This window comes from Passer domesticus, chromosome 6 (genome assembly GCF_036417665.1).
Source record: "Passer domesticus isolate bPasDom1 chromosome 6, bPasDom1.hap1, whole genome shotgun sequence".
In the NCBI taxonomy this organism is placed as follows: Eukaryota; Metazoa; Chordata; class Aves; order Passeriformes; family Passeridae; genus Passer; species Passer domesticus.
This window is the reverse complement of record NC_087479.1, coordinates 54,315,906-54,332,962: the sequence shown is the minus strand read 5'-3', so window position 1 is coordinate 54,332,962 and position 17,057 is coordinate 54,315,906. Positions and strand designations below refer to the sequence as shown.

At 47.6% G+C, this 17,057-nt stretch overlaps 4 protein-coding genes across 6 annotated transcripts; 1 reads left to right on the top strand and 3 right to left on the bottom strand.

The window, feature by feature from the left end:
* Positions 1-55: 55 nt before the first annotated feature.
* On the bottom strand, positions 56-3,029 carry LOC135303744 (olfactory receptor 4E2-like). 3 transcript variants are annotated; one of them, XM_064425861.1, is made up of 3 exons: positions 1,623-3,029; positions 1,459-1,501; positions 56-1,336 (listed from the first exon to the last, which is right to left on the bottom strand). In XM_064425861.1, the coding sequence occupies exon 3, from the start codon at positions 1,226-1,228 to the stop codon at positions 302-304; it is 927 nt and encodes a 308-aa protein (XP_064281931.1). In that variant the 5' UTR covers positions 1,229-1,336; positions 1,459-1,501; positions 1,623-3,029; the 3' UTR covers positions 56-301. The 3 variants fall into 3 exon arrangements, with proteins under 3 accessions (XP_064281931.1, XP_064281932.1, XP_064281930.1); XM_064425862.1 differs by having other exon boundaries at positions 2,003-3,029; XM_064425860.1 differs by having other exon boundaries at positions 56-2,117; positions 2,764-3,029.
* Positions 3,030-4,284: 1,255 nt separating this feature from the next.
* Positions 4,285-5,919, bottom strand: LOC135302340 (olfactory receptor 4S2-like). Its single transcript, XM_064422710.1, is given in 5 exon segments — positions 4,285-4,496; positions 4,499-4,705; positions 4,708-4,791; positions 4,794-4,823; positions 4,826-5,919. Coding segments are annotated over 5 exon segments (939 nt in total). The 5' UTR covers positions 5,232-5,919.
* Positions 5,920-6,173: 254 nt separating this feature from the next.
* On the top strand, positions 6,174-13,471 carry LOC135303743 (proto-oncogene Mas-like). Its single transcript, XM_064425859.1, has 2 exons — positions 6,174-9,283; positions 11,861-13,471. The coding sequence occupies exon 2, from the start codon at positions 11,877-11,879 to the stop codon at positions 12,831-12,833; it is 957 nt and encodes a 318-aa protein (XP_064281929.1). The 5' UTR covers positions 6,174-9,283; positions 11,861-11,876; the 3' UTR covers positions 12,834-13,471.
* A 1,344-nt stretch (positions 13,472-14,815) lies between these two features.
* LOC135302339 (mas-related G-protein coupled receptor member H-like) lies at positions 14,816-15,805 on the bottom strand. The gene has a single exon (XM_064422709.1). It carries the CDS (start codon positions 15,803-15,805, stop codon positions 14,816-14,818), a length of 990 nt encoding a protein of 329 aa, XP_064278779.1.
* Between the last annotated feature and the right edge of the window lie 1,252 nt (positions 15,806-17,057).

Genomic DNA, 17,057 nt, shown 5'->3' with positions numbered 1-17,057 from the left:
CTCTGCCATCTGCTGTCACAGCACAGGAAAAGCATGTCAGAGAGAGAGACAAGCCTCACCCTGGATTCATTTATTTATTTGAAAATTATGATGCCACACAAGTGAAAATGTTTAGGAAGTTTGGGGTTTTCAGCATGGATTTTTAATATTAACAGTAACACGTGTGTAGAAATGCATTTGTACATAATTTGAAGTGTGTGGGCTTTAGCCACTAAGTCATTATTGTGTAGGAGTAGAGTAGGAATGTGTCTCCAGGTGTCACTCTGGGTGTAACTCCAGGGTTCTGCCAACTCAGCCTGTCTCAGAAGGCTCTGCAGCACTTCCAGAGTCTCCACATGGATTCCTTCACCTCGCTGCTCCTCAGGGTGTAGATGAGGGGGTTCATCATGGGTGAGAAGATCGTGTAGATGACAGAGACATACTTGCTGGTGAGAAAGGTCCCAGCAGGCCGCAGGTAAGTGAAGATGCAGGCCGTGAAGAGCAGGGTGACGGCCATCACGTGTGAGGAACACGTGGACAACGCCTTCCAGTTCCCCTGGGAGACGCGGGCCCAGACCTTGGCCAGGATGAGCGCGTAGGAGGCCACCAGCACCAGGAAGCAGCCCAGGGATATGAGGCCGCTGTTGGAGGCCACGAGCCACTCGGTGAGGGCGGTGTCGGCGCAGGCCAGGCGGACGACGGGCGGCACGTCACAGAAGTAGCTGTGGATGGTGTTGGGGCCGCAGAAGGGCAGCTGGAGCACGAGCACAGTCTGGACAATGGAGTGGATAAAGCCCCCGGCCCAGCAGGCAGCGACCAGCACCCAGCAGGCCCCGCGGGCCATGATGGCCGTGTAGTGCAGGGGCCTGCAGATGGCCGTGTAGCGGTCGAACGCCATCACCGTCAGGAGGAACATCTCCGAGGAACCCACAAAGTGCAGGAAAAACAGCTGGGCCATGCAGCCCTCAAAGGCAATGGCCTTGTGCCCTGAGAGCAGGGCCACCAGCACCCTGGGGATGGTGACAGAGGTGTAGCAGATATCGATGAAGGACAGATTGCAGAGGAGGAAGTACATGGGCGAGGAGAGCTTGGGGTCAGTCCTGACTGTCACAATGATGAGGAGATTGCCCAGCAGGACCATGGTGTAGGCCAGGAGGAAGAGGGTGAAGAAGAGGAGTTGCAGCTCCTGCCTGTCAGAAAGCCCCAGGAGGATGAATTCAGTCACCCGGGAGGAGTTGTCCTGTGCCATCGCTGCAGCTCAGGCTGCCATGGCACTGGTGGGGAGGTGGCCAGGAAGGGAAAGGAATGGGCTACAGCTCCAAGGCTTGTGGATAGTGTGAGCAGGATGCATTTGCTTCTGCAAAAAGCATAGTGTCATGTCACAAATGACAAAAAACAGAGTTTGCACTTTCTCCCTCTTCTGCCCCTATTCAGGTCTCTGGCCCACCCCTCCACATTGACCTTCTCCCCTGAACTCACTCTGACCACTATTTTCCTGCATCATGGTTGGTGTGCTCACATTCTGTCAGGGAGAAATCACAGAATTATGGAATTGTTAAAGTTGGAAAAGCCCCCATTGAGCCCAGTTCTCCCCCCAGCACTGCCAAGCCCTCCACTAAACCATGTCCCCAAGTGCTACATACTGCTTTTAAATCCCTTCAGGAATGGTGATTCCAGCACATCCTGCTCTCAGATAACAAGAGCCATTAATGCTGGAAAAATGCTGTGCTGTCCTTTTACCTGCTGGAAATTTGAAGTGACTACAAGCAAATGCTGCTATTCTCAAGCATGAGCTGTTCCATGTTCTCATCCTAATGACACTCCTCTAAAGTGAGGAAAGAGCTCTCCAGTTAGCTTATCCACTCTGGAACTGGGAATACATGCACAGAAACCGGGTCTGGGAAGTTCCTCACTGGAGAAATTGGGGTTTCTAACACAGCAGAAGCTGCAAAACTCTCCATGGCTTCTTCACCTCTATATTTTTTAAATGAATTTTTAAAAGTTTTTCAGTAGATACACTCACTTTGTAGGTTAAAGTGGGACCAGCAGAGGAATGCACGTGTCCATTTAAAATCCCTCCAGGAAATTCCTTTGCTGCTCATTTCTGCCAAGGAGTTTATAACTCAGCAAGAAGGAGGCTACAAGTAAGAAACCAGATGTCTATGATGCTAATGGCATTGAAAAAAGCTGCCTTAAAAGATTGAAAAGGCCAAATCATTAGACATTAACAGGACACACACATTGTCCTCTAGTATGAATATCCACTGTATTTCTTCTGCTGTCTTTTTGCCACAATTTTAGTTTAAATCCAATGCTTCCCTGAAGGAGTTACAGTGAAAGCCAAGCCAGAATATGTCACTGATGTGTAATAACAAGCTCTGATTATTTAGCTGGGAAGGGTGGTATAAATAATACCCATGTCCTGGCTGTGGTGTGGAACACCCCATAAATACACCTGTAGTGACACTGGGGTAGTGAACAAGATGTTGCTGCTTTACTGACAAACACCCCCAAGTCCCCCTTACAGCATTCCCATGCAGAACACCAGGATCACTAGAGTGTGATATGCCTGAAAGTGCTCAGGACCAAGCTGGACAGGGCTTTGAGCAACCTGGTCAATGGACCTGCCCGTGGCAGGGGGTCAGAACAAGATGAGCCTTCCAACCCAAACCATTCTGGGATTCTAAACCTGTAACTGATTTTTAATTTTTAATTCTAAATCTGTAACTGATTTTTAATTATTTTTTTCTAAGTCATAAAATAGACCTCCCAATAGTCACTCACCAGCAATGCTGCTTTGCAAAGGTAGGATTTCAGTGGGGCCTGAGCAAAACAAAGGAACAATCCCAGAACACTTCCACAGAGCTCACTTGCTGTCGCTCCTCTGACGACCTCCCCAAACCACTTCAGGAGGTTCCATCAGAACCTCTCAGTTCCATTAGAAACTCTCTGCAAGGTGCTGCTGAGAAGTTGTGATAGCAGCTCTGTATCTCTGCCAACTCTAAGCCCTGAAAAGAACAGCCCAACCTTCTGTATTTCCCATTATGAAAAAAAAAAAAAAAAAACCAAACCAAAAAACCCAACAACCTCCAGGAGCATCTTCAAGCACAATTATTTCTGTAGCAGAAATAGTTCAAGTAAATCACACAACAGAAGCACAAGGCTGTCAGGAGTAATGAGATCCCAGAGGCAAAGGGAGTTTTGTCAGAAATCATCAGTGGGCAAGGAGCTAAAATTGTTCCTTGGGTAGTTATTAGTGTAATCCTTGGAGAGAGACATCAGAGTAAAGGTGTCTCTTACATTACTCATACAGAATATTTATATAAATTAATGTAAATGGATACAAATTTTGCTTTTGTCCTAAGCCAGTATTTCTCACCTACAATCTTATTTCTTACTAACTTACACATTGACAGCACAAAGCAAAAATATCACTGGTGTTATCCCTTAGACACCTGGCTTACAACTTTAAAACAAGAAGTAACTCGGGAAATCACTTCAAAAAATGCACAAAAATTTGTGGTGAGCCTTCCTTGCCCAGCAGGTATTTTTACTGACACAATAAAGCACAGAAGCAACTTCTGAGCTCAAATATGAAATTCTTGTAAGAATTCTTTGCAAAGTATAGAGGAGCCTGACACTGTTTCCAGTGACACCTTCCATAAGCTATGGGTGAATATTTTCTCAGCAGCACCCAGAAGAGAGATCTCTAAAAAAACCCCACTGTTGCTCACATCCAAAGCATTTAAAAAGACATTTATTTTATTTAGTGCTGTCTTGGGCAGAGATGGGTGAAGTAGATAGAATTACAGAATATTTATGGAATTGCAGAATAGCTGTTTGGGCTGGAAAGTACTTTAAAGACCATTTCATTCCAACCCCCTGCCATGGGCAGGGACACCTTTCACCAGACAAGGTTGCTCCAGGCCCCATCCAGCCTGACTTGGAACAGGGCAGAAAAGATTTGCTGAAGTGGGAGAGGAAGGGGAGAAGTTTCACTCCTGTTCCTTCATCAGCAAACCACCCAACTGACTCTTACTATTTATTTGGGTTTTCTTTTTGTTTCTTATGGGGTGTTCTACCTGGACAATATTTTCAGTATTTTAAACTGTATTTAAGCACTGATGTTGCATCTGCTCAGGAGACCTTGGTGTGGGCCTGTGCTCATTGACAAGGAATAGGAAGGGAATGCCAGAGTTCCACATGTCTTTCCCATGATACAAAGAACTTTTAGTGCCTTCCTAGTTACAGCAACAGGCAGCTGTTCTTCGAAAGGCCCATTTTGGGACATTGTCACAGAAGAAATTACAGCAAAACATGCTTGATTTTCTCTGATCCTTTGGGAACATGACCACAGCCCCACCCCTTCCCATTTCTGCTTCCCCCTTCCCTCCTGCACAGTTTCCTCGTGGCTCCCTTCACCTCCCCATCCCGGAGAGGGTAGCTGAGAGGGTTGAACATGGGTGTGATGAGCATGTAGAACATGCTCCTGTCCTTGGACAAGCCACTGGATGGGGGATGTAAACAAAAGTGCTGGGCCCAAGGCACAGGATCACCGCAGTGATGTGGGACCCACACGTGGACAGACCCTTGTGCCACCTTGCCAGCGTTTGGCCCCTCAGGGAAACCAGGATGACCACACAGGCCATGACCAGGATGAGGAAGCAGCTCAGGGATATGACCCCACTGTTGGCCACCACAGCCAGGCCCTCGGCACAAGCCAGGGGAGCAGGGGGCGGGCATCACAGAAGTAGTGGGTGACTTTATTGGGGCCACAGAAATGGAGCAGGGCGGTGGGAAGGGTCTGGAGGGTGAATGCAGGAATCCCCCCGCCCAGCAGACCCCACCATGCAGCCGCAGAGGCGGCGGGATGTGAGTGCGGGGTAGTGCAGGGGCCGGCACACGGCCATGAGGCGGTCACAGGCCATGGCTGTCAGGATGAAAACCTCTGTGCAGCCAAAAAAATGAAGCCCCAAGAGCTGCCCTATGCAAACTGCAAAGGAGATGGTGTTGTTTTCCACCAGGAAGCCAGAAGTCATTTGGGGAGCTGCGACAGGGGAGTAACAAACATCTACAAAGGAAAGGTGGCAGAGGAAGAAGTACATGGGGGACTTCAGGCACCGGCTGCTTGTCACAGTGAGAACTGTGAGATTTCCTGCCACTGTGAACATGTAGAAAAGCAGGAACACCACAAAATATATTTTCTGCACCCCTTGGTTCTCTGAGAGGCCCAGGAGGATGAATTCCTTCATGCTGCTGGAGTGTTCTGTGCCAATCTAGTGGGCAATGTGCAGTACAGAGCCTGGAAATGTGGAAAGTTAAAGACAAAATGATTCATCAGTTTTTTCATTCTTAAACATTCTTCATCAGAAGTGCATTCTCTCTTAGAAATACATAGGATTAGAATTAAGTTTATCAAGTTCTTTTAAAATTTGTTTTGTTTTTTGTTTGTTTTTTTGTTGTTCTTCCCCCTCTACATATTTAATTTGCCTTGTATGAGACACAGCCATAGAATCATAGACTTCTGGAATCATTTGGGTTGCAAGGGACTTTAGAGACCATCTAGTTCCAACCCCACTTCCATGGGCAGGGATGCCACCCACTGTATCCCTCTGGGATTGGATCCATCTGATCCAGGCTCCTATTTAATGATTTTAAAATAGAGCAAAATCAGAAACTCCTGTAGAGGCAAAAAGCTGATCAAGCACCCACAGGAAATGCTGAAATGTAGAAAAACCAAAATTGCTCTCCAACTTGAAAAAGTGAAGCCTAAAGAGGAACTTGGGAAAGTTTGTGATTTCTCCTTTGCTTGCAGTTTTACTGACAGGAGGTAAACCATACTCAAGAAAGGGGATAAAAGGGAGGTCTTACCTCTAAAATAATCTTTTCAGTCACTGACTAGAGGTACATGATATAGTGCAATCAGTTGGAATAGGAAATAAATACAATGTGGACTGTTATAATTTAAAAAATAAAAAGGATAAGGATTGCACCATCCTCTTATTGCAAGGGTTTCCCCCTAAAATCTCAGGTGGTTAATTGAAGAAGAATTCAATAACCTGATTTGGGACTGCAAAACCAGTTGTGCACATGGTTAGAGCCAAAGAGAGACAGAGATGGTTGAGAACTTCGGGGGAAATTTCTTTTTGCATTTTCACCTTTGTCAAGAAGAAGTGGGGGGGGGGGGAGGGGGAAGAGGAAAGGAAATCAGGAGAAGCAAAGAAAAGAGGAACGTGAAAGATCCTGGAAAACTTACCTTCTCTGTGTTTGGAGATCTAATTTTTGTATAAGAGCTGTGAGGTTTTATGTCCCCAACATCTCCCTTTCCTGGTAGAGGCTTTAAAGAACATAGAACAGCTTCTGAAAACCTTCCAACACTTGCTTAGGAGCTGCCTTTTTAATCCCACCTCATTTAATTCCTTGCTTTCTTTTATCACCCAGTGTGCCCTGGCTTTTCCTGCCCATGTTAGAGCTGCTTGGAGGGAGCATGGGCACCGAAGGGTGCACAGACAGCCCAGCATGCAGAGAGAAAAAAACTGTTTGAGTAACTTTCCTCAAGCCTCTCCAAGGAAATCTCCCTCCTCCAGGGCTGAATTCCCTGTTTACAGAGACCTACTCCACCCTCTCCAAGGAAATCTCCCAGCTCAAGGGCTCTTGGGGCAGGAGGAGAGAAGTGTGAATGCTCAGCGTGGGAAGGAGAAGAAATTAATCCCATCCTGCCAGGGGAAGTTTAGGTTGGATTTTAGGAAAAATTTCTTCACTCACAGGGTGGTGCAGCCCTGGCACAGTTTACCAAGAGCAGTGGTGCAGTCACCATCAGTCTGGAGGGATTTAAAACCTGTGGATGTGGCACTTGGGGACACACATTACTGGTGGCACTGCTGGGGAATGGTTGGACTCGATGACCTTGGAGGGCTTCTCCAACCTTAGCAATTCAATGTTTCTTGGAAGTAACAGCCAATAGATCAGCTGAATATTAAATTGGGCAAGCATGTGGTGTGCCTGGTCAAGTTAACATTCCCAGACTCTGACATTAATCCATGCTTTGTGTGTTTCCCAAACCTTAGGTCCACAGCTTAGGCTTTATGGCACTGTGAGTAATAATAAAATTGTGAGGATTTTTTAAATCATTGTGTATCCCAAAAAAACTCTGCAAGCCCTCATGAAAAAAAGAAAAATAATCTGAAAGGTTTCTAGTAGTAAGTAGAAGAGAGACAGAGGGTGGCTTGGGTCACTTCTGGATGACCCTCCAAGTCTGTGTTTTCCATGAAATTTAACCACTGGTAACCCAGGGAATAAAGCCTTTTGCAAGAACTTGCAATGTTTCAGCAAACGTCAGTGAAGTAGATTAAGTAAAAAAAAAAATCCTTATTTTACAAATTGGGAAACTAAGGGAGGGGAGGAAGTCAGCTCTTGTACATCTGTGGAAGTCAGCTGAGTTGAGCCTTTGCCACTCCAGGCTTTCCTCTGGAAATAAATGGATCTAGTCACCTAATCAGTAAGGGGAAATGGCTTTAAATGACAGAAGGTGGGTTTAGATGGGATATTGGGAATAAATTCTTCCCTGTGAGGGTGCTGAGGCCCTGGCACAGGGTGCCCAGAGAAGCTGTGGCTGCCCCATCCCTGGAAGTGTTCCAGGACAGTTTGGAGCACCCTGGGATAGTGGAAGGTGTCCCTGCCCCTGGCTGGGGGTGGAACTGGATGAGCTTTAAAGTCCCTTCCAACCCAAACCATACCAGAATTTGATGAATTTGTGTATTACTGCAGCTCCAACTCGTCACTGCTCTGAAGTGTGCTGTGTATTTTCAGCTTGAGATTTGGGTGCATCAATAAATAGTTTCATCCACTGCCCATTCCTCTGTTTTCCTGACATTTACTGAAATTCAGAATGTTCCAATAACAACAAAGGCATTTTGAATGTCTCCCAACATGGAATGCTAGCAACTCATGCAGAGAAAATTGAAACCCTCAAATTAATGAGAAGATTAAATAGTGCTCTGGATAAAAATAGCATTTTAATTTAAATATTATTTTATGTCCTAGCCTGAAGTCCTGGCCAGGTTAATGAGGGTTGCCAGCAACCACTATAGGAAATAGGATTGGGTAAGAAAGTAAAAACAGTCTTACAATCTTTGGGAAAGGAAGAGGAAGAACAGATGACAACAGAAGCTGAAGATGTACAAATGCATTTCTGACCTGCTAAGCAAATTCGGGCTGGATCTGCCCATTCCTGTGCCCACTGACACACATGGCAGCGATCTGGGTGGCGTCACACTCCTGTCCCTTTACCTCCCTGCACAAGGGACTAAGGGACAAAATAGTTCCCTGTAAAGATGTCAGGAAAGGAGAAATTTGTTTTCTCTCTTTCCATACCCTTTGGATTGGGGTGGCTCATGGACATGGAGTGTGCATGGACAGGACTGGGATGTTGTGGGTGGATGGTGGTGGGTTCTGTCTGTTTAGGAGACACAAGGTGAGGAAGAGCCTGAAGCTCTCTTCAGGGGGAGTTTGTGAAACTGGAAGTGAAAGGCATGAGGCTGGAGGGATTTTGTGAAATCGGAAGTGCCTGAGGTGTTGAAGGACTGTGCTGAAAGCCTGTGGCGTGTGAAGGTGCACTGAAAGAGCTCCTGACCCCAGAGCTCCATGCTGAGGGCAGCACGAGCAGGGTTTGGGCATCTGGAACTGCTGAGGTGGAAGGTTTGGGTGCAAGGTTGGATGAAGCAGTAGACATCCCATAAGGTGCTGGACTGTGCTGGGAGAGGCTGCGGGTCAGAGGAGGACCCACTGTGGTGGTGTGTGTGTGACAAGTGGGCAGGGACAGGAGGGAATGAGAAGTGCTGAGGGAGATTGTGAAACATCCAGCAAAGATGTTATGGGAGAGAACTTAAAATTTCTCTACCCGAGCAGCACTAAAACCTCATGTTCAGGGGCTGTGAAACCAGAGCATCTCAGGGCCTCAAGCAGGACACAACACCAGTGCAAAGTCTGCATGGACAGTTCTTGCAAGAACTCATGGCTGAGGAAGGGAGAAGTAGTAAAAAAATAATGTTTCCGTGACACTGCAAAGAGGGGAGGGGGAAGTGGTTCAAATCTGAGTGATCATGCCCACACAGGGGAGGTATTTCCCCCATGAATGATTGGCTGCCTGGAGGGTCACGCTGAAAACACCATGGCTTTTTAAACAGTGGCTGCCCAGCCCAGCACTGCAGGATGACACAAGGACTCGAGCTGCACCCTACGTCACACCATCCAGGGGACAACATTGCCGGGCACAGGCGCTGAAATTCCCAGGAACGCAAAAAAGGTGAGAAATTCTCAGGTGGGTCTTTGATGTTGCACTCTGATGGTTTGTCAGGCTTTGGGGAAGGGAGGAGAAACAAAAACAATGGAGGAAAAAAAGAGAAAAAATTTACTTCCTTTGCTGGACAGAAATTTGCTGTAGGTCAGGGATTGATGGTATAATTTTCAATATAAGGAAAGCTTCATTCCAGGGACTTTTGTTCCTGTATAAGTGCTCTTGAACTGCTCTAAATGCACCTCTGTAATATAAAAATCATTACTCAGAGACCTGGCATTACAGCAGAAGAACTTTCTGTCCATAGTCTGAGACACCTTTGTGGGGTCAGGGTTGTTCTGCCTCAGGAACTACAGGCAAGATTTGCAGGCAAATCACATGGAGGATGTTTAATCTCAAGGGAGAAAAAGATCACCTGGACTCAGGCTGCTGCTGTTTGAGGAGAGTTTTCACTTATTAGTTACATAAGGAAGTGGAACCATGTCTTGGATGTGTCTTGGAAACAGGAATTCAGTCTTTCCAAGGGAATATGATAAATAAATGAGAATAATGAGTGACTTTTGCAGTGTTCCTCTTCACGGTCTGCAGAAGAGAGGGATTTCATCACTTCTATTACAGCAGAAGGCAAAACTATTGATGTTTTGTCATTTACCCATGGCAGCCATTTCTGTTCCTTGCAGTCTTTATGCACATACAGAACCTTCTAGTGCCTAAAGGTGCTCCAAGACAGCTGGAGAGGGACTTTGGAGAAGGGCCTGGAGTGACAGGACAAAGGGGAATTGTTTTAAACTGGAAGACGGTAGATTTGAATTAGATCTTGGGAGGAAATTCTTCTCTGTGAGGGTGGTGAGACACAGGTTGCCCAGAGGAGCTGTGGCTGCCTTATTCCTGCAACTGTCTGAGGCCAGGCTGGCAGCGATTTGGAGCAACCTGGTCTGTGGAAGGTGTCCCTGGCTGTGGCAGGAGATTGGAACAAGATGAGCTTTAAGATCCCTCCCAACCCAAACCATTCCATGATTCTATTAGATGATCAATGGCACAAAGCCATTTAACATTGGGAATCATCACCTGTCACTCCTTGGATCCTCAGTGGAGAGAGATGCACCTGTGGAGGCTGCAGTGGGCTCAGACAGAACTTAGGTGACAATAAATGTCCACACTCTCTTCAGATCAAGAGGAAATTTGGTTGCACGGAAGCCAGGAAACCACTTAACCACCAGGCTTTCCTCTGTTCTTGCAGCAGAAAAGCTGCACAAAACTCTTCTGCTAATTTCTGAAAAAAATGTAATCATTTGTGGCCAGCCCTGGAGCAGGCTGAGGGAGGAACAGCCTCAGGGCTGCTCTCCACAGTGTTCATGTTAGAAGTGCTCAAGGTGCCATAAAAGCTGAGGATGGGATCATCCAGCTCTGCAGTGCCAGAAGTTCCCTGGTTTCAATCAATCCTAAAGGAAATCATAGAATCCTCAAATAATTTGGGCTGAAAGGGACCTTAAAGCCCATCCAGTCCCACCTCCTGCCATGGGCAGGGACACCTTCCACTAGCCCAGGTTGCTCCAAGCCTCATCCTACCTGGCCTTGAAATTCCCTGCACTAAACACTTCTTTTCCCTCTGTCCATGGGGTCAGTGTGCCTGGGGTGCTGGGATGGAACAGCAGTGATTCAGTCTGTCACATTCTGGGTGATTTTGGAAGTCTGTCTCCATGTGTGCTGCTGCACCACAAAGAGAGAACAGAAGATTCATGCTGGGTCAGTGATTCACATCTTCCCAGAAAACCCCATCTTTTGTTCCTATCCTCTTTTTAACTTCTCTGCCTTCCATGTCAAATTAACAACTGGTTGGGAGACAGCAGAAGAACCACTGTATTTGATTTCATTAGACCATAAAAAAGGTGTTAAACCCATTTTTTTTCACCCCCAAGATTCTCAATTTCTCTCAGTACCATGGGGGAGGAAACAGTCACTTAACCTATGGAAAAGTTATCAGAGCCACAACTCTCGTGTCCTGTGAGGACGAGATAACCTGTGGTTTCTTACATGTGGTTCTTGCAGCTTCTGAGGGAGAAGCTGAGGGCTCTGCCAGACCAAAATGTTTATTTGTTACTGTACATGGGACCCAGGAGAACCACATCAAATGGCACTTTATTAAAACAGAAATCACTCATCAATATAAAAAACTACCAGTTGTTCTCAAGGAATCACAGAATTCCAGAGTGCTTTGGGCTGGAAGGGACCTTAAAGATCATCCAGTTCCAGCCCCCTGCAATGGACAGGGACACCTTCCACTATCCCAGGGTGCTCCAGCCTGGCTTTGGGCACCTCCACAGATGGGACAGCCACAGTTTCTCTGGCCAACCTGTGCCAGAGCTTCACCACCCTCTCAGGGAAGAATTTATTCCCAATATCCCATCTAAACCCACACTCTGTCAGTGTGAAGCCTTTACCCTTTGTCCTGTTACTCTAGGTTCTTGGTCCCTTCCAAACCAATTTATTTTGAGGTTCCATGAAATCAAGTTCTATCTACATAGCCCTGGAACAAACCAAGGAAAAGTCACCCTGGAGTTACCACCTCTCCCTTTCTGCTCCCAGGTCTGAATCACCCATTATGAGACCCTCAACCCCACCAATCATCCTTCCAACCACAGCCATCCATGCTCCTGGGACCAACCAGAGCGGGGCTGTGGGACAACCCGAGGCATCCTACGCTGTCCTCAAGTTCATGGAGAGCTTCTGCCTGCTGAGTGCTGCCTGTGGGATGGTGGGGAACGGCCTGGTCCTGTGGTACCTGGGCTTCCGCATCCGCAGGAACCACTTCACCGTCTACATCCTGAACCTGGCGGCCGCCGACTTCGGGTACCTGCTGTGCATCGCCGTGGAGACCGTGCAGTACCTGATGCAGTTCAACGTGGGCGTGCAGTTCGGGATATTCCTCTTCCTGGATCTCTTCATGTACGGCACGGGCCTGTACCTGCTGACGGCCATCAGCATGGAGCGCTGCCTGTCCGTGCTGTCCCCCATCTGGTGCCGGACGCACCGCCCGAAGCACCTGTCTGCCGTGGTGTCCGGCCTGCTCTGGGCCCTGTCCCTGCTCCTGAACACTCTGGGATATGTTCTGTGCACCGTTCGCCCCTCTCGCAGGGTCTGCCAGCGTCTGCTCATCGCCATCGGAGCCTTGGACTTCCTCGTCTGCGCGCCCCTCATGCTGCTCTTCAGCCTCACCCTCTTCCTGCGGGTCAAGTGCAGCTCCCAGCCCTTCCAAACAGGCCGGCTCTTCACCGTCATCATGCTCACCATCCTCCTCTTCCTCATTTTCGCCGTGCCCCTCAGTGTCCTCATCCTCCTGGACTTCCTGGGCCTCAAGTTCCTGTATTCCCCAGAGATTGGCTTTGTGCTGTCCTGCGTCAACAGCACCCTCAACCCCGTCATTTACTTCCTGGTGGGAAGCTACAGGGATCGCAAATTCAGGCTCACCCTCAGGCTGGCGTTCCAGAGGGCCTTCCAAGACTCAGCAGATGACAGAGATGAGCGGGAAACGCGGGACACGATAACCATGTCCTCCTAAAATCCTGCCTGGAATGTCTCGGCAGAACTGAGGAACTCTGAGGTACTGAGGGAAGTTCACCTCACCTGACCCTCAGTACCCTCTTTGTAGATATTTTAGGTCATTATTTTAAGTTCCCATTCTCTTAAGACCCTCTTCGGGTTATTATTTCAAGTGTCCCATATGGCACAGAAGCAGCTGAACCATAGGATTTACCTGACCTGTATTTAGGACACATTAAAATTTCCTGTTTCTTTCCAATGACTACTACATAATATTAATTTGATAAGGCTGAAATGTCTTGGTGTCTGAATTTCATCAAAGAAATCCTGCTCAGGATAAATCCTTGTTGTTAATAAACTCATAAATTCCGTGTTGCTTTTCACTCAGATCTCTGAAAATGAAATCAGTACCAACAATCCTCCTGTTGGAAGCAGACATAAAATTCCTGGAAGGACAATCCATCTATCCCTCTTAACTTAGAACTCCCATCCCATGTCAGAGCACACACACAGTCTTTTGTGGCTCACAGAGCCATTCTGGGCTTCCTAATGTGGGCATTTCAAGCACTGAAAAGATTCACATCCACCAAGTCCATTTCTTCTCTGAGCCAGGGATGTTTCCACATCACAGAGCAGAAGAGGGCTTCAACTCCTTCAAGCTTGCTTAAAAATTTATTCACTGAGTTTCATCCTCACTTGTCTTGTATTTCAAAGTGAAATATGTGACTGGAGATTAGTATTTTATATTATTATATTGTTGCATGTTATTTTGATTTCCTCCAGCCCTTGGCAGAGTCTCTGCATTTATCTACATAATGCATTGGGCTGTAATTTCTTACTTTAAAAGGACACATCAGAATCCATGGCTTTTAAATCTCCTTTACCAATAGAAATAAATCAAAGGATAGTGGGAAAAATACAGGAAACAGAACAAGGTAAATAAATACCATGATTTTCAACAAAGTATTCTCTAAACCAAATCCTTTGAAGGGTAAAATGGAATTATTTGTTCTATCAGACTCCCTAACATTTATTCTTTTAACCAAAGTTATTAGAAAAAGTCAATATGGGTAATTTTCTTTGAAAAAACTTACAAATTCATGTCCAAAATATTCCCTTTTTGATATCTCAAATGTTTTTATCATTGGGACAAACAAAACATTTTTGTATTGTTAAAAAGACCAGAATTCTCTTTTTTGTTGGTTTTTTTTTCCCCCAAAGGGATAAAAATAGTATTGAAAGTTGTTGTTTTTGTTGTTACCTGATTTATCAGCTGATAAAAACACACAGAATGTAAACTCAGATAAATAATTTTTTTAAAATTTAAGGCACAGGAAGAACCTTCCAGTCAGTGTCTACTGAAAAAGGACAGAAAAGCCAAATTTATTTCATAACAGCTAATTCCAGATGGTTTTTGGTATAACACTGCTGTGCTTAGGTGAATAACATTTCCTCCAATGACTCCAGAGGGAGCAGGACCGGCTCCCAGCTATTTATGGGGACTTAACACACGGGGATATCCTTCTTCATCTGTCCTGTCCAAGTGAATCCTTTGTCATTCTCAAAATTTATTTTTTACTTTCTCACGTGCTTTCTTTTTTTTTTTTTTTTTTGTTTCTTTCCCATTCATTCTCTTGCGTAGTTTTCTTTTTCCTTTGTTGTATTTTTTCTATATTTTTCTCTCATTATCCTCCTTTCTCCATTTCCCCTTTCTCTCTCTTTCTCTTTTTCCTCTCCCTTTTAGCCATATTGCAATTTTCACCCATCTCTTACCCCCTTACACCCAAATCCCACCATGCCCAAGCCAACACCCCTTGCTCTGCCCATTTTTGCAGACTTTGCTTCATCCACAGAGTTTATTCCCAATGGATGTGGCAGCGAGGTACTTCCATGGGGAAGAAACACAGCTGGGGACCTGGACCGAGCCTGGCTGCACGGCTTGGAGTGCCCTTGTTTGCATACTTCAGGCTGTCGCTGAGGTGCCACATGTCCAGAAGTGCCTCACAGAGCTGTCACCTCCACCACAGTGTCCCCAGGGCCGTGGCTCCCCTCGTCGCTCCCGGCTTTCTCCTCAAACACGCTCCGCAGAGCCACTCTGACGGAGCGCTGGAAGCGGTGCCGCCGGCAGCTCCCCACCAGCACGTAAATCACCGGGTTGAGGGTGCAGTTCAGCAGTGCCAGCAAAAAAGAGGGGTGTTCTGGGAATAAACCACCAGAATCAGGGAGATTGAGGAAAACCTCCACGCAGAAAGGGATGGCAAAGGCGAAGAACAGCAGGATGTTGAGCAGGATGGCCACAAAGAGCTTCCCTGGCTGCCGCCTCCGGGAGCCACAGCGCAGCTTGAGGAACAGGAACAGGTTGGAAACCAACATCATGAGGGAAAAAGCCACGGAAATGGCGAGGGCCACACCTGCAAGGACGGTCTCAGAGTCCTCCGTGTAGGTGTAGGTGAGGTAGAGGGAGGAAACAAAAACGCTGGCGAGGGCCCAGAGGGCCCCGCTGACGACGCCCGAGAGGTGCCGGGGGCGGCGGCAGCGGTACCAGATGGGGCAGAGGACGGAGACGCAGCGCTCCACGCTGAGGGCTGCCAGCAGCCCCAGGCTGCTCAGGTCAAACAGGTGGCACAGGAACCCAAGGGCAAACACAAAATGCCAATAGTGATGAATAAAAGGAATCAAAGATGTGCAAAATGCCACTACGGACAGAAAAGCCAACAGAAGCAGGAGGAACAGGAGGAGCAGGGAGAAGTCAGCAACAGCCAGATTTAGGATGTAGACAGTGAAAGGGCTCTGCTTTGTGTGGAAGCCCAGGAACCACAAGACCACTCCATTCCCCGCCAGCCCACAGAGGGAAATCCCCAGGCACACCCCTGCAAAGGCAATCAGGCTGTAGGAAATGCTGGAGCATTCCAATCTGATCATTTCCTCCCAGTCCAGAGCTCCATAAGCGGTGTTGTTCAGGGTGAGGTTTGTTGTGCTGTTCTCCTCCATGCTGAATGATCCTGCTCCCAGCAGCTGCCTGCTCCCTTTCCCACCGCCTCCTAGGGAGAGATGGGGAACCAGAGGGAAACAGGGGACATCAGCACTCCCAGCATTTCCCATCTGTCTACACAGCCCCATGCCAGCCCCAGGAAGAACCCCCACCCCTGCAGTGCCCAGGACAGGCTCCCAGCCCTCCAGCCCTGACCCTAGACAGGAATCTCCCACCAGGCCATCCCTGCACTCCTACCTCCAGTAGGAACAGCGCTGACACAGCAGCACGAGGGGAAAGGATTTGGGGATGGCTGCTGGATCCACTGGCTCTGCTTCAGCCTCAGCCCTCGTGCCTGGGTGCAGCCCCTGGCCCAGAGATCACATCCCATGGTCAGAGCTCCCCACACAATCTCCCCACATCAGTGACAGCTTCCCCTCACATGTCCCAGGGACACACATCTTATCAGGAGGAGGTGGCCACATCATCCCTTTCCTCTGCCACTCTCCATTGTCATCCCACCATGCAAGGGGCTTCTGGCTTTCTCTGTGTGTGCCAGGTAGTCCATGCATCAATACAGAAGGGGATATAAATCATTCCCAGGGCTGGATGATGGCAGAGGGGTGAGAGAGATGAGCCAGAGACCTTCAGGAGTGAGAAATCACTGATGTGCTGACATGCAACAGCAAAAGTTGCTCAGTGTCTTTACTGACATGTAACTCGTGGTCACAGACTTTTTCCAACTTCCTTCTGGGAGAAACTTCCAGGAGTTGCACCTTTTTCCATCTCCCTCTCATGGATGGATGCTGAGCCTAAGTTCTCTCCTTGTTTCATGTCTTCCTCTAGCTCCAAATCCTGAAGCTCCAGGCTGGACAGCCTGGAGAGCACATGGACCTTGTGCATTAACACATCCATCAGTTCTGGGGATGACAAGCACAGGATACAACTCCAAAGGAGATGGAAAACACATGAAAGAGGGGCAGAAAGTAAGCAATAAAATGCCAGTCCCCGTGCTGTGAAAGGCTGAGGTTGTGTGGCAGGAACCACTTGGAGATACGAGTGCCCTGGTAGCACCATGTACCCCACAAACCTAATCTCTGAGGAGACACATGCCCAGCAGGGGTGATTAGGCTGATGATTGGGATTAGACAGGATGGGGTTAGAGGCTGTGGGCAAAGCCCTCGTGCAGTCCCATGTCTGGGCACTAGTGATTTCCCACAGCAACTGGATACAAAGACAGTGCTCATCCCCATGGCTGCTGCTCAGGGGTTC